Source organism: Athene noctua, chromosome 3 (assembly GCF_965140245.1).
Source record: "Athene noctua chromosome 3, bAthNoc1.hap1.1, whole genome shotgun sequence".
Lineage (NCBI taxonomy): Eukaryota > Metazoa > Chordata > Aves > Strigiformes > Strigidae > Athene > Athene noctua.
This window is the reverse complement of record NC_134039.1, coordinates 71,366,611-71,382,244: the sequence shown is the minus strand read 5'-3', so window position 1 is coordinate 71,382,244 and position 15,634 is coordinate 71,366,611. Positions and strand designations below refer to the sequence as shown.

Genomic DNA, 15,634 nt, shown 5'->3' with positions numbered 1-15,634 from the left:
TGTATTACGCAGCTGGTCATCTTAACAAGATGGCACAAGACTGACACCTTGTGAAAAAGAATAAATCAGACCTGTGTTAACAGGAAAAAAAATCAACTGTCTGACCCCAGATATAGACTACTTTTTCCTACAATATTTTTAACAGAAGAAATCCCTCTGATTTATCTACTCACAAGAAAAAATAATAGATAAATAACCATTTCAGCATGCACATACTGCTTATGGTGTAAAATTCATGCTACTTTTGAACGAACACATGCTGTCAAAGAACTTAAAACAAATGCAATACAGAATGCTCACAACTGAATTCAGTTCACAGCATATAGGATTATCAAACAAACATTCTATCTTTTCAAATAACCACCTATTTTTAACTAAAAGAAAAAAAAATGTGTTCAATCGTTTGTCTTTTTTTTCCACTTCAAAACAATTCAGCCATGCTGTGGTTGTTCAGCTCTCTATTTTTATTATTTTGACAGTTATTGAAAAATCATCATCATCTTTCTGTCTGAGAAAAACAACCTGAGATTTTATTTTTAAACAGCCATTATAAAAATGTTAGTTAGCTCTTTTTGGTTTCATCTTGGACATTTCAGCAAATTAGTGTGATTTTTTTCTAAATGGATAGCTGATTAATAAAATTTACAATAAATTATCATTTTAATGCTGTTGTAAGTAATTTCATTAACAAATGACACCTGCTAAGGAATTAACCTAAAGTAAGCAATTATGGTTCTACTGAAACTAGAAGACTGTAGCAACATAAACCAGGATAAACACAGTCCTTTCTGCCTGTCTTTAAGATGAATAGCTAATAAATTACAAACAACTACAAAGGAAATATTTCAGGATTATAAAGTATGCATAACATTCTTATATCTAAACAGTGCTACTGCTACTGATATTTGTACATTTCTAAGAGATGTTGACGGAATTTGAGACCTTTCTCAATGTCTAATTATGATATAACTACAACCATCTTGAATTCTGAGACTGAATCAGGCTAATATTGAATATTACCTGCAAACTCCCTGTGGTTCATAGCTTTACTCTAAAATTCTCCTTTCAAGGTTTAGTAATTCAAGGACTTCCCTCTTTAATTTAAACATATCAACTCAGCCTGCTTTTAAATTAGTGAAATACGTTGAAAATAATGGTACTCAAATTAAAATGTGTTCAGTATACTGATAAATCCTGTGATGAAATATTATGCCGTCTTATAATACTGATTAAAAGAACCTCAACAGTTCACAAACATCTCTCTTTTTCTAGTGTCTTGTGATAGGGAGCTCATCCGAAGAAATGCATTAAAACGGAATGAATTTAAACTCAGTTCTTTTCACTTGAAATATGGCTGCTATCTCTGTTAAGAATAAGTAGGAAGCATATTTCCTAACAGGGCTGATAATCAAAGGCATTCAAATAATAAATATGCTGGGCAAAACAAAACACCTGTGGACTATGTAAGCACAGGAATTTTTGCATCTCATCAAGCAAATGAACACCTGCTCCCCTACACAAAGCCAAAAAACCCCCAGATCTAGAAGACAATTCAGAATTCTACCCAGAGCCCCATTCCTTCCCATATTACCATTTTAACCCACTTAGTACTAAAAATTGAGGATACAAATGAAGATGTACAAAACCATACATATGCTCTTTACCTTGTTTAGGTTTTTATTAGCATGGTATACAAAAACAAAACTGGAAGCAGAAGGCATGCGAGACTTCCCCCCAGATGTGTCATACTAAAATCACAACAGAAAACAACATCCTGGACTCTGCAAGAACTACACCAGATACTTGAAAAGCAACCCATTTTGGGTTTCTCTTGCCACTTCACCTTATATATAAGTAAATAGGGAGTAATAGAATCACAGAATCATCTAGGTTGGAAAGGACCTTGAAGATCATCTAGTCCAACCATTCACCTAGCACTGACAGTTCCCAAACACAGCATATCCTTAAGCACTAAATCAAAAATGGCTTTCCCTATTGTACACACATTACCAACAAATTACCATACTGGCGACAGGACGAGAAGCAAACATCTTAAATTCAATACAAATAAACCTACTCACTGAAGAGTAGCTTTAAAGTTTCCTTAGAAGAAACAGGGTTGCAAAAACATTGGATGGGAGAATCTTAGTTAACCACACTCTTGATAATGTTAGGACAGGTAAGAGATTAGAGCCAGGACATTGATCTGCATACAGTAAAAGAAAAATAACAGTACCAATGTGAGTAATAACTCCACAGTACTGACCTTTTGAGAAACACAGAGTAACTGGAGTGGCAATAATATGGTATGTTTGCATAGACTTGGCTGCAGTATTTTCATTACAGAACGAACTTAAAGATGGGACACAGTATGCGAAGTTTTGGATTCTCCCCCCCACTACATAATTTACTTATATTTATAAAACTGCTTAACAGTTAACTTCAAGCAATCAAATATTTTTTAGTCTAATTAATTTACTGACAGGAATCATTACAGCCTTCTTTTATTCTGATGATAATGCACTAGATGCTTTTAAAAATATACACACATGGTATTTTACCTTTATAAAACAAAATATATACTCCCTAGTTCCATTAGATGTGTATATATACGAAAAACATTTAAAAGAACAATTCAGTAATGCCATTAGTTTTTCTTTAAGATTACATGTCAAGGATCTTAGAAACACTCAGTTCAACTTGGGAGTGCACTCATACCCTACTTCAGTCAAACCTGTGAACACAGAACCTCAGGACATAAAAGCCTGATTATTTAAAAGGGTATTCATTAGACTGCATTCCACTGCGTAAATACACATTTCAGTCTGACATACATAAATTACTCCCCTTCTAATAGGTCACATTATCAACTGCAATTTATCTTTTGTTGTACAGTAACATTCATTCCCCCAAAGAAGGTACATGCACATAGCCTCCACTGTATTTTCTAAATATGAGTTTGAAATAAAATTTTCAAAATGCTCTCATGATTTAAGAGCCTACATTCTGTTTGCAAAACTACTGTAAGCATTTATTGACAAAAAAGTCATGGAAATTCAGTGGGATGTAGGAAGTTTTGAAAAGATTATACTTCAGTAATAGGTTCATACCTTGACCACTAGCAAACCTACATGGAAGTGGTCTGATCCAAGGAGTAAATATGCACCCAAAGTTAACAAAAAGGTTAAAAACACTGAAATACTTTGTTAAGTTGCCATACCTTCAAGGGCATGTTATATAATATTTTATTATAATGAAAAATTACTGTAAACATCTGCCTTCACATTAATTACAGAAAGGTGTTCTCAAATTTCCCCACATGTTGTATTCATTAATTCCAGGAGCTCATAAATTCAGTATATGGAGTATCTTCACATTACAACATTATCATATCTCGCAGTCAGTTGCAACAATATAAGCAGTTTACTTCCTCAATTCCAACTGAGGAAAGAAGTCCTTACATAAAGCAAAACATATTGCTTCATTCCAGGGTCCACAGTCCTGAAACAGAACTGGGTTCTCCTAAGGGTATCAAAGTATCAAAAAAAAAAAAAAGTCACCACATAAACCTCTGGATTTCATCACTATTTGGCCATTGGAATGTTCTGTTTAGAAAAAGATAAAAAGTTACAGCATTCACAGCAATATAAAAAGCCAGCTCCAGAAGTTGTCTATATAGAGATGGAAACGGAATATTGAGCCTATATATTAAGAATGGCAAAATAAAGTAACGAAATTCTAGCAATTTTTGAGGAACCGTGACTGCTAATAAACATACAAAATACATTAAGATCCAGAATATTGATTTTGATTTCAGTGCATCAATGAAACTCCAGCCAGCAAATATATAGACTGGAACTAATATATATTTTACAAGCTCATGTCTTTGGAAGACTTTTCTCCAGACATAGAATGTGTAATGTCTGTTATCCGCTAGTAAATACTTATGAACATAAGTAAATTTCCAGATCAGGAATAAAGAGATGACAGCGATTAAGCTGTACTGCACAGGGTGCTTTCGTAATGACAGAAGGAATTTCCTGATTTTAGTAGGGGTCAATAAATGAGGGAATGAAAAAAAAACAGTAAAGGACAAAAAATAGAACAATTGAGGAAAGTGCAAACAGGCTTCATGGCTACTTCTGTCACCAACAACTATTCCACCGTTGATGAAGACAAAAACAAAGAACACAGTTACTAATATGATGTATGGCCAAGTCAAAGCAGTAAGTGTAACAAAGTTTTTAGGTGATACGAGATATTCAATAAGAAACTGAAATATTCGGATCAAATCTGCAAATGATCCTTTCCTGGAATAAATCTTTTCATCTTTCTTTTTCTGTAACTCTGTCTTCCAGGCTTCATTTAGCCTCTCTGCAACAACATTTCCAGCACAAAAAACTGTCCACACAATATTTGTCTGACGAAACATGAAGCCACAAAATCCAAGGAGAGCTGAAGTTTTATGGTTACCATAAAGGCACATTAAATAGGCAAAGAGAGTAAAAAATACTGATCCTGGGTCCGTATAATAAAGGAATGTAAAAAAGTAAAGGGTGGGAAACATTGCAAGAGTTAACGTAGACAAGATTCTCTGGAAACCAGACACAGCCTAGAGAAGAAGCAGAAAAATGTGGTTAGCAATGTCCAGTAAAAATAAAATTAAAAAACCTAAATAAAGAGTATCATTCTTGAGAATTCCATTAACACCATGTAACATCTCATGCTCTTTGGTTCCATTAGCGCACAAGCATGCATGCTGTATTTTTGTTAACCTCCTGCTATGTCAACACACACTGTTGGACTACACAATGTTAAAATACAAATTAAAGTACGGAACATTATTGCCGTCAAGTTAAAAATATGGCAATGAAAATACACTAACTTCTTTCATATGTCAGGTATTCACATATTTGTGGCATTAAAATCATTGTGGGAGTATAATTGCACCCGTACCTAGGATAAAAAAGCTGCACTAATGGGAAGAAGAAAAGAAAAAAACAAACCGGGTTTTATGGCCCTGCAATCTCATCATCAGACTCTGTGAGACAGCAGAACACATCATTCTGTGCGTCTAATTTTGCTTCTTTTGAACCCAGACCACAGAACGGCCAGTTCCAACTTTCTAATCTTTGGTGCAGCTTTTATTTTTTATCTTCATTATAATTCCTGAGTTAGAAAAGAAACTTTAAAGAAGGTAGGAGACCATGCAGTTAAAAACTCCTCCCAATTATCCCACGCACTACATGATGCAACACAATTCACAACATTAAAAAATGTTGCATGACACTTCTCAATGATGTAGCATGGGGTGAAACAGCCAGTCACCACCTTACAGAAAAGAGGAACAGAGAAAATGCTGAGTTCAAAGACATGCTAACAATTCAACTACATTTTCTAATGCTTAGACTACTGTCACAAAACCTTTTGTTTTCTTCTATTTGTATTTCCACCTCCAAGCATAAAATTACAAGTGTTCTGAAAGTGGAAAAAATTTATTAAATTTGACCCAATTCTGTATAGTCTTATCATGTGCTTAAACATTAACAGTCTCCAACAAGAAAATACACCAGAAGAAATTTTCTTTATAGTAAAGGAATCCTTCAGTTATTGCAAAAAAGGAAAAAATGTTACGATTATAAGCGAAACTAAACCACTTTATTAAGGTGAAAGGTTTTGAATAGGCCATTAACCTCTCAAACAGTTTACCTACTGCAGTATGGGATTCTCCACCACTTTAAATATACAATATTCTTGTATCCAAGTTGAACTGTGATGGTCCAGATTACTAGACAGGTAAAAACTGGCTGTATGGTAACTGGTCACACTCTACCCAAAGAAGAGTAATAACCAGAGTATCACAGGGATCTATACTGGGACCTGTCCTGTTTAACATCTTTATCAGTGACAGTGAGAGTACGCTCTCATCAAGTCTGCAGATGACATTAAAGTGGTGGGACCAGGCAGTATGTTAAATAGCAGAGCTGCCATCTAGAGTGACCTAGACAGGGTGGAGGAACGGGGCAACAGAACTGCTATGCAATTCAACAAGGGCAAATGCAAATGTCTGCACCTGGAAAGGAAGAAATCTCCACAATGATACAGGCTGGACATGGAATAGCTGAGGATCTGCTGCTCTGTGGAGAGGGACCTGGGGGTCTTGGCATAGAGTGAGGGGATCATGAGCCAGCAGCACACCCTGGCACTAAGGAACTGCAAGAGTCTCCTGGGCTGCATTAACAAGAGCATAGCAGCAGATCCAGGGAAGCGAGTATCCCTCTTTATTTCTTAGGTTGTACCTAGAATACCATGTCCAATTTTGTGCCCTGTGATACAAAAAAAAGCACTAGTGAACTGGAGCAATGGCAGAGGGCCACCAAGACAGGTGGGGGCTGAAGCACCTGCCCTGAGAGGAGGGGCTGAGGGAGCTCGCTTTGTTCAGTCTGGAAAATAGATGGCTTGCAGGGAACAGTAGCCTACCAGTATCTCTGAAAATATCAACAGGTAAAGGGAGTCAGGCTCCTCGAAGTGGTACATGATGGGAGGACAAGAGACAACAGGCATAAACTGAAATGAGAGGTTCCAACTGGATGCAAGAATAACCTTTTTTGCCATGAGGCTAGTCAGTCATGGAGCAGGTTGCCTCCAGAGGTTGTGTAGTCACTCTGTCCTTGGAGAGTTTTCCAGGCCCCAGTCCTGTGCAACCTGACCTGATCTCAGGGCTGGCCTGCTTTGGGCTGGAAGGTGGACCTCCTCAGGTCCCTTCCAACCAGAATCATTCTCCAATTCTTCCCAACTTGAATTATTCTCCATTTCTAAATACTGACATCAAACATGGTATCTTTCTAAAGAACGGATTTTAGTTTAAACACAGTTCACAGGGCTTGACTCAGGATTCAGTGGTTGAAGTTTGGTGAAGAGTCTTTATGTAATTCCAACTAGATGAGTATTCAGACCTTTGGATAGTAAGTCTATATGCATACTAAGTTTAAGTTTTATTTCAGTGTGACTTTTAGTTATGCACAAGGGTAAATTTTTAGAGGACTGCACTGTGGGAGAGAAAAAATGTTTTGGCTTTTTTTTTAGAGAAAAGGAATGTGCCTCCTTGGCCAAACTGGTAGTAGTAGAGGACAGCTCACATATGTAGTGAAGTGAACATATGGAGCCATCAAAACTGCCTGTATGAGCACATAAAATTATTCTACTTTGACTGTACCTTATTCTTCTGATGGATCTTGAACAGAAGTAAATACAGTAAGTAGAAGTTCCCAGCACTGAAAAGGAGGTTAATAAACCTGAGCATTCCCGTGGAGCACACCACGCTTCCCGTCCACCCGAAGAGCCACGCTGTGGGCTTCACTATGCCCACCGAGACCAGGTACAAGCCCGGCAGCGTGGTGATCATGGGGTCCCACTGGAAAGTGGAGAGAGACAGAGGGTTACGGACCAGAGACACACAACAGGATACAACAGACCATTCCCACCCATGGCCCATTTTTGTTAGCTTGGATGTTTAGCGAATTTCTGGCATCATTACACTGAAATTTTTGAACACCTTGTCTCCTGCCTGGCGCACTACCGCACCACCAAACAACAGAAAGCAGAAACCGTGGTTTTGGACAACAATGACCACAAATCATTCCTTTCCAAAGTGCCCACGGTACGTTTATAGAAATCATCGCTCCTGACTGTCAAACGCGAGCGAGGCCGGTCCCCGCGCAGCACCTGGAGGAAGCGGCCGTGGCAGTAGGCCTGCGCCTGGGGGACGTGGAAGGCTTCGTCCATGTAGGGCCCGCGCTGGCGGCGGCTGATCGCCGCGAAGAGCAGGCACGACAGCAGGAAGGCGCCGCTCATGGCGGCGGAGAAGCCGTAGGCCTCCGCCCGCTCCATCCCGCCGCCGCCGCCGCGCTGGCCGGGAAGGGGCCGCCCTTCCGGGGAGGGCTGGGCGCGGGGAGGAGGGGCCTGGCGGCGCGGGGCCGCGGCCGAAGAGCTTCGCGGGCGGCGGTGAGGGCCGGGGGGTACGGCGGTGAGGGCCGGGGGGTACGGCGGGGGCCGGGCCGGGAGGGCGGGCGGGAGGAGCCAGGCGCGGGCGGCGGCTCCTGTCGGTGCGGCCGCTGCCGGGCGGGAAGGGGCGAGGAGAGCGGCGGGGCGGGCGGGAGGTGCGGCCTGCCTCCGGCCGTGGAGGCCGCATGCGTGGGATTTCCCGTCTGGGAAGCGTGGAAAACCATACACGAATGGTTAAGTGTTATTAAAATTGTGTTTCGTACGAGGCAAGAGTGTGTCCGTCCTTGTCTAACGGTTACTCTGGCAAACGCCGTAGGGCCGGTGCTGCAGAGCGCTCCCGGGGCCGGTCTGCGCCATCGGGGCGAGATGGATTTAACACATCAGCTGGAGCTGTTCCCCGGCTGCAGCGTGACTCTCCTCCTCTTCAACCACGTGAAAAATGCCGCTGCTCTAAGAAAAAAAGCCATGGAAGGATCCATTGAAGGGGCGTTAATAAACCCCGCAATGGTGGGTGGGTGCCTGTGTCCTCCCGTTTGTACCGCGTTACCGTTTGAGCGCCGTTGCGGCAACCCTTCTCGGTGGGAGCTCCTTGGACAATGACCGGTGTTTGTAATCGCTGTCACACGCGTTGCTGTACGCGCACTTGGCTTTCTCTGCGCAAATGCCTCTCCTTTGGTTTCGTTACAGTGTAATGGCTCATCTGTGTAAAAGAAGGAGCCGTGGCAGGATTGGCCAAAACAACTGTAGTCTTGATTCACTTCACATCCTGCTTGGTGGAGCTATTTAAATCTACTTGTGTCTGTAAAATGTAGTAGTAATTGCTTAATGCTGTGAAAAAGCCACTATTTGGAGCCTTTGTTCACATTAAAGCCCATAACTAGTTTATGAATCTCGACTTCTTTTGTTAGAATTAGCAAAGCAATAGCTAGGGAACAGAGAAAAAAACTCTAATCTAGGAATTTACTAACAGCTTTATTAGTGTGATTCTTTTTTTCAGAAGATTTCAGTAACCTGATTGAGTGTAATGCTTTTGTTACTGTCAGGTATTGCCCCACGCAGGAAATAATCACATTGATTATGGAAGAGCAAGAATTGCTAAAATAACTAGCAGAACACTGTTTTGCCCACTTCTACGATTACAGACTTAGGCCATCAAAATTAAGTAGTCAGGATTTTTTCAGAGTTCAAAATAGTATGTTAAGTTTCTGTTTAACTTCTGTTGTGTTTTACAGATTGTAGATCCTTTTCAAATTCTTGTGGCAGCCAACAAAGCAGTTCATCTACACAAGACAGGTAAAATGAAGACCAGAACCCTCTATGCAGAAATTATTTTCAGCCTTTCACCAAACAACAATGTAAGATTTACTGAACAAATGTCTTTTTTTTTTTTTTCCAGAGAAGCTTGCTAAGATCCATGCAGCCAAATTAAATATGTGTATTCACTTACCTGTTAACTGGCTACTCATAGAAGTTACTGGTATTTTTAATAACACTCACATGCTGTAACCTCTTGTAGCTTGTCAGAATTCCATTAATGTAAAACGTGTGTCAGTTTATACTGTTGGTTGATTTGATCCAGTAACCGAAAACGTTGCTTATATATAGTGAGGAAGTGGCTCATAATATTTCGGTATTTTTCATCTTTTCTTAGATTTCAGATGCATTTAAAAAGTTTGGCATTTCAGACAGTGACACAGCAGTACTCATTGTTCTGGTTGTGGACAGAGAAAAAACTGTAAATCTGGAAGATATAGCATCTCAGGTAGAAGGCCAGCAGGTTTCTCTAGATGAACTCCCTCAACTAACAGACACTGCCAAAGTTAAAAAGGTATGTATCCAAACGAGATGACTGGCATAGAGAAAAGGGATAGTTGATTTAGTTGTCTGATTAAATATAAGTGGACATAATTAAGTTAGTGTCTGTCTTTTTTTAGTACAGTAGGAAACTTGTTTTAAGTGAACCTTGATGATTTATTTCTTAAATTTTTTTTTTACCTGAAAAGTTGTCACCCCGACAAATTTTAAGCCTTTGGATTCTTAACATGGAAATTGTAACGTAAAAATAAATTCCAGATTGCTGCCTACCATTTAGGCACTTTTGTTTCCTGTTTTCTCAGGCAAGTATCCATTTAATTAAAAATACATTTTCAGTCCTGAACAGCTTCACAATCTGAAATACATAAATAGTCCCAGCATGGGCGGCTAAAATAAAAATGGGTTGATTAGCTGCTAGTAGCTGTGTTGGGGCATGTGTGCTCTCAAACAGATTACCATAGGCTAGGTAGGTATCTTGACGCATGTGTTTCACTCGATAAAATTCAAGTAACTTAAATCATCTTGATCGTGTCCCATCAAAGTAATGATGGGAGACGTATAAATAGAACTGGACAAATCATAGCATATAACATGTGTAGCTAAAAGTGCTGCTCTCATTCAGTTTCTTAGCTTTCCTTTATGTCTTGCACTGTCATAATTTGTTTGGTTCCTCAGTCCCAAGTTTGTCTGGCAGTCACAACAAGATAGGAATTTCTGATGTAAAAAGTGCAAGAGGGGGGAAATATTTTCTTTTATACATATTTTTAGAAGATATGTGATCAATCTCTTTATTTCTTATACAGCTTTTGTGTTTTTCTTGTTCTTTTTTACTGCAGATGTACAAAGTAACTCCGCAAGAAGAAAAAATCAGCACCTTATTGGATAGTATTGTTTGCAGAATATCAACAAAAGATGTTTTATAAAAATATGGAAATAAATATTTTTTTAAAGGAAAAAGAGGGCTTTTTAAGATGTAAAAACACTTTGTTGCAATTCATCCTGCATTTCAGAGAAAGTGGTGTAGTACTGAGTAGTTTCATGACATCTGAGCTTTAACCATAAAAGAACAAGCCTGGATATGGGGGTAATATGAGCTGTGTTCTAAGCACAGAGACTAATTCTGCTGTTCAAAGCAGAATTTGCCATTGGCATTTCTGTCCGTTTTCTTAACAAGAAAAAAAAATCACTTTTGTCAGTACCTTAAGTTGATCATAAACAGAAGGCTTGGAAATCTGTACTTTTCACTTTCATCAAATACTTTGCTAGTCCCAGATAGGATTCAAACATTGTAAACCATTTTTATTAACCCTCCCCGATATGTTTTCTTTTGGCACACCTGATGGAGGATAGCCTTTTAATGATACTACTGCCGGAAAAGATGTCTCTGGCACGAAGTATTGCTGATGGACTAGAAAGTTTCCATAAACTATCAGCACCACCTCCTCTTTCTGCTAGTGGGATAGAGTCGCTGCCCAGCATTTGGGGAAAGGAAGGGGTGTGAGGGGCACCATGGCAGCCAGCGGTGAGGGCGCTGTGGAGCAGGGGCACTGGAGAAGTGCAGAACAATGAATAAGGTCCGTATGGATGATGCTGTGGTGGTGCTGGCACCTGACAATCTGATATCATCAGATGTAGCGTACTGCTGAGGGACAGATGTGTTGCTGTGGTATTTCATTGTTGGCATTAAAGGATAATGAGAGGTGCTTTTACTTTGTAACAGTGAATTATGTGTAGTGATGCTGACTTCCTAGGGACTGGTTCCATGTACAGGATTCACAGAGAAGTTTGTGCCATAGATTTATTCAGTTAAATTGCCAATACAACCTAAACACCATTCTGAAGGGATCACTGACTTGTTTTGTTGAACTAGTGGTAGGAAAAGATGTCAAATGGAGCTGAAAAGAATACTGATTCCATCAGTCACCAGTTCCAGCATGAGTATCATTTAATCACATGCAGGTGTCCTGTTTAAGAAAAATTAGTGTCCTGATTAGGTAGAAATCCATACTGTTTGTTATTGTGATAATTTCATTGTTTTTCTGGGACGTATACAAAACTATAATAGCTATCTGCATTTGTGGTTTTTTTTCCATAATGTTCTCTTGAGGTATTAATGATTTGTGTACTTACAAGATATTTGGAATAGTATGCCCTAGATTCTTACTCATAGTGTTTGGGAAAACAAAATATGTTTTGAGGGAAAGACAAGTCTGAGTTAGAGTTGAAATGTTATCCACTACAGTAAACAGACCAGCACACTGACATATAGACCTAGTATTGTCTGTGTTTATGTATTTAATATGGAAATCACTAGCTTCTGTTTTGCATTTTGATTTTGGTTAATTCTTCCCTCAGTTAAAACACAGTAGTATAAATACTCTCGTTTTCTTACCAACTAAATCAGTGGAAAAATTCTTACGAAGTACCAAGGGAATTACAAGGTTTATCAAAAGAAATCATAGAATGGTTTGGGTTGGAAGGGTCCTTAAAGATCATCTGGTTCCAACCCCTGCCCATGGCAGGGACACCTTCCACTAGCCCAGGTTGCTCAAAGCCCCGTCCAACCTGGCCTTGAACACTGCCAGGGAGGGGGCAGCCACAGCTTCTCTGGGCAACCTGTTCCAGTGCCTCACCACCCTCAGTGAAGAATTTGTTTCTTACATCTAATCTAAATCTACCCTCTTTGAGTTCAAAACCATTAGCCCTCATCCTATCACTACACTCCCTGATAAATGTCCCTCATCTTTCCTGTAAGCCTCCTTTAAATACTGAAAGGCCACTATAAGGATTATATATCTTTTTTATTTGTACATATATATGAATAAATATATGAATATAATTTATTCAGGAGAAATGGCTGTACTGATTTCTTGATTTAAAGATGGTTTTACAGAATGTATCGTACTCTCTAAAGGGAAATGTGAGGCAGTAGTAAAAAATGGAGCTTGGAAGGGCTTGAGTTATTTGAAAGAAACCATGCATAACATCAGCATGTGAGAATGACCATAGAAAATAAAAGACTTGTTTTCCTTTTCTGACAGTCCAGTTGGTACATGGAGTATATCATCAGATTTGCTGGCTGAACTGCTGACGTTGGTTTTGGTAGCTTAAAATAACAGCAGATAGGTATGCTTAAACCACAGCCTTTTTTGAACAAGTGTAAAACATCAGTCTGGTCTGTTTAATATAGGAGAAATATTAATAAAAAGATTGTTGCATAACGATATGTAAGTTCCTAACTTGGGTTCCCAGTTTCTAATTACTATCGGTCTATTTCACTGGTGTAGAAACAGTATAGTTTGTTGCTGCTGACATGACTTAAATTATGAAATTGTGATTTACTGTGAAACCCAAATCAGCTATTTTCGTGGGTGGTTTTCCTGGAAATGATTTTTGGGACCTGAAGCTTCCGTAGTACATGTCAGGCAGGCAGATGATTGGGTCTGTTGTCAGTGAAGACTGTGCCATTGTCCTGCAAGAACAGTTTTCCCCTAGTCCTAGTTGCATTATCGAAGTTAAACAAATTATTTATAAAAACCGGTAATAAATGTAGATTTTGTTGACCCTGCAAAGTTATACTTCTCTTTCTGGACACATTAAAAATTAGTACATTTGTATCTATAATGTTACTGTTAAATCAAGCACTGCTGTTTTCCAGCAAAGCAAAAGTTTAATGAAAAAAGACAGGTTTTTCCAAACATTTAATGTTCTCCTCCTCTCCCCTCTGAACTTTCATCCCTTGTCTTCATCACAAGTTGAAAGAGAGGAAGCTGAAGCATTTTCAATACCTTATTTGGATCTCCAGTGCTTCAGAGGCAGGATTACACCTGCAGGATTTATAAATTAAGAACTAAATCCAAAAGTATCATGTATGGTCAGTTGTTCTAGCTTTTATTTTTTAGGTGGGATGGTGGTGGTTTTTCTGTGCTGCCTTTTTAACATTGTGTATATGGCAAAACCAGCAGCCTGTTTTTCTGAAAGGTGATGGCTAAAACCTTGTCCACCACAAAATTCACTTTCCTGATTGAAAGCTTTGCAATACATGAGTTGGTTTTGGTTTGGTTTGTTGTGTTTTTTTTTTGGGGGGGGGGGGGCAGATGGAGACAGGGCAAGAAAGAAACAGACTGTACAAAGCCATTTTTTACAATTACTTCTTTTACTATGACTTGTTTTACATCTTTTTAAATGACCTGTTGGAGGGAGTCCAGAGGAGGGCCATGAAGATGATCAGGGGGCGGGAGCACCTCCCCTATGAGAACAGGCTGAGAGAGTTGGGGTTGTTCAGCCTGGAGAAGAGAAGGCTCCAGGGAGACCTTAGAGTGGCCTTCTGCTCTTCCCCCCTTAAAGGGGGCTACAGGAAAGCCAGGGAGGGACTTTTTGCCACAGAGTGTAGTGATAAGACAAAAGGTAATGGTTTTAAACTGAAAGAGGATAGATTGAGGTCAGATATAAGGAAGAAATTCTTCACTGTGGGGGTGGTGAGGCCCTGGCACAGGTTGCCCAGAGAGGCTGTGGCTGCCCCCTCCCTGGCAGTGTTCAAGGCCAGGTTGGTCAGGGCTTTGAGCAACCTGGGCTAGTGGAAGGTGTCCCTGCCCATGGCAGGGGGTTGGAACTAGGTGATCTTTAAGGTCCCTTCCAACCCAAACTATTCTATGATTCTGTGATTCTAGGACTTTGTAATATGCACTAAAGCCAGCAGGCTATTGCTATTTGAGTTAAAGATAGTTCCCAAGATTTCAGCCTAGGTAGATCTGAGAAATGTCCAAACTGTTGGCCTATCCATCATTTAACAGGTATACCTCTGGGCATGCAGCAGGAATACAGTATATACTCAAGGAAAACTTGCCTGCCCTTTCATGACAGAGGCAGTCATCCTCCCCTCAGGGAGCATGTCCAGTAGCACACCAGGATTTGCCAGCAGCCTTCACCTGTGGGCTGGTGCATGTGTGCGGGATCAGATGTGTGCCTGTTTCATGGTTGGGGAAGTATATATTCTGGCACATGGTAAATCTTGCAGTGATGTTAAAGGGACAGTCAGAGGTTCTGCAGGGAAAGAAAAGCAGAGGGTAGGCTCCCTCGCATCAGGATGATGACTCCTACTCTGCAGCTGTATCTTCGGGCCACTGTGATGAACACAACAGCACAAGCGATGTAGGTTCACTGGTCTGGCAGCTCAATTTATGAGCTGCAGCCTGTGCATCTCTGAACTGTGTGTTTGATATTAGTAAAATGCATGTTTCTAAAAGCTACATATGTTAAAACAAATAGCCAATCTGATGTACAAAAACTTAAGCAAAGGAAAAATCCACATCAGCTGTCAGTGACTGGTTCCAGGATTGAATTCCACTCACCATTAAGTGTGCCCCCCCTTCCCAGCTCTGTTCACCGGCTTCCTCTCTTCTGTCATCCTGAGATGCTTTTAACTGTCTGCTTTTACTTCCAAAGCCCTTCACAGTTCATATTGGTCTCCTACAGCCTAAACTTACCCTCTTACCTTGTTGTGTTTTCAAAGCAGCAGTTTCAGGCATCCCATGCCTACTTCAGCTAGGGGAACCTCCCTTCATAATTTTCAAAATAAATGATTATTCAGTACCACTCTTTAATCCATTGTCAAAATTTCCTCTCTCCTGCAAAAACCTTAATGACCGTAAGCTTCCAGGGTGCTGAGGCCATTGCCTGTCACACAACCCCAATTGCCTGGCGTTCTTCATACTACTGTCAGAATGTTTAAATCTCTCTCTCTTCTCATGTACTTTAATGGTATGTTTACAAGGGAGGGACTATCCTTTTGCTTTCACTTGTAATATTAGTTCAC

At 40.0% G+C, this 15,634-nt stretch overlaps 2 protein-coding genes across 3 annotated transcripts; one reads left to right on the top strand and one right to left on the bottom strand.

Annotated features, from left to right (window-relative positions):
* Positions 1–1,654: 1,654 nt before the first annotated feature.
* On the bottom strand, positions 1,655–7,992 carry ALG10 (ALG10 alpha-1,2-glucosyltransferase). Its single transcript, XM_074903270.1, has 3 exons — positions 7,726–7,992; positions 7,217–7,414; positions 1,655–4,612 (listed from the first exon to the last, which is right to left on the bottom strand). The coding sequence occupies exons 1-3, from the start codon at positions 7,888–7,890 to the stop codon at positions 3,557–3,559; spliced, it is 1,419 nt and encodes a 472-aa protein (XP_074759371.1). The 5' UTR covers positions 7,891–7,992; the 3' UTR covers positions 1,655–3,556.
* Positions 7,938–13,029, top strand: TPRKB (TP53RK binding protein). Of its 2 annotated transcripts, XM_074903272.1 has the most exons (5): positions 7,938–8,004; positions 8,321–8,511; positions 9,237–9,359; positions 9,656–9,832; positions 10,656–13,029. In XM_074903272.1, exons 2-5 carry the CDS (start codon positions 8,371–8,373, stop codon positions 10,740–10,742), a joined length of 528 nt encoding a protein of 175 aa, XP_074759373.1. In that variant the 5' UTR covers positions 7,938–8,004; positions 8,321–8,370; the 3' UTR covers positions 10,743–13,029. The 2 variants fall into 2 exon arrangements, with proteins under 2 accessions (XP_074759373.1, XP_074759374.1); XM_074903273.1 differs by lacking the exon at positions 7,938–8,004 and having other exon boundaries at positions 8,371–8,412.
* Positions 13,030–15,634: the final 2,605 nt, after the last annotated feature.

Bases quoted from the DNA above. Each gene is read 5' to 3' on its own strand.
- ALG10 (XM_074903270.1), bottom strand. From the start codon at position 7,890: ATGGAGCGGGCGGAGGCCTACGGCTTCTCCGCCGCCATGAGCGGCGCC. The intron at 7,415-7,725 runs GTGCTGCGCGGG...TCCACTTTCCAG, and splicing joins GCCACGGCCGCTTCCTCCAG to TGGGACCCCATGATCACCAC. The intron at 4,613-7,216 runs GTACAGTCAAAG...CTTCTTCTCTAG, and splicing joins AGATCCATCAGAAGAATAAG to GCTGTGTCTGGTTTCCAGAG.
- TPRKB (XM_074903272.1), top strand. From the start codon at position 8,371: ATGGATTTAACACATCAGCTGGAGCTGTTCCCCGGCTGCAGCGTGACT. The intron at 9,360-9,655 runs GTAAGATTTACT...ATCTTTTCTTAG, and splicing joins GCCTTTCACCAAACAACAAT to ATTTCAGATGCATTTAAAAA. The intron at 9,833-10,655 runs GTATGTATCCAA...TTTTTACTGCAG, and splicing joins ACACTGCCAAAGTTAAAAAG to ATGTACAAAGTAACTCCGCA.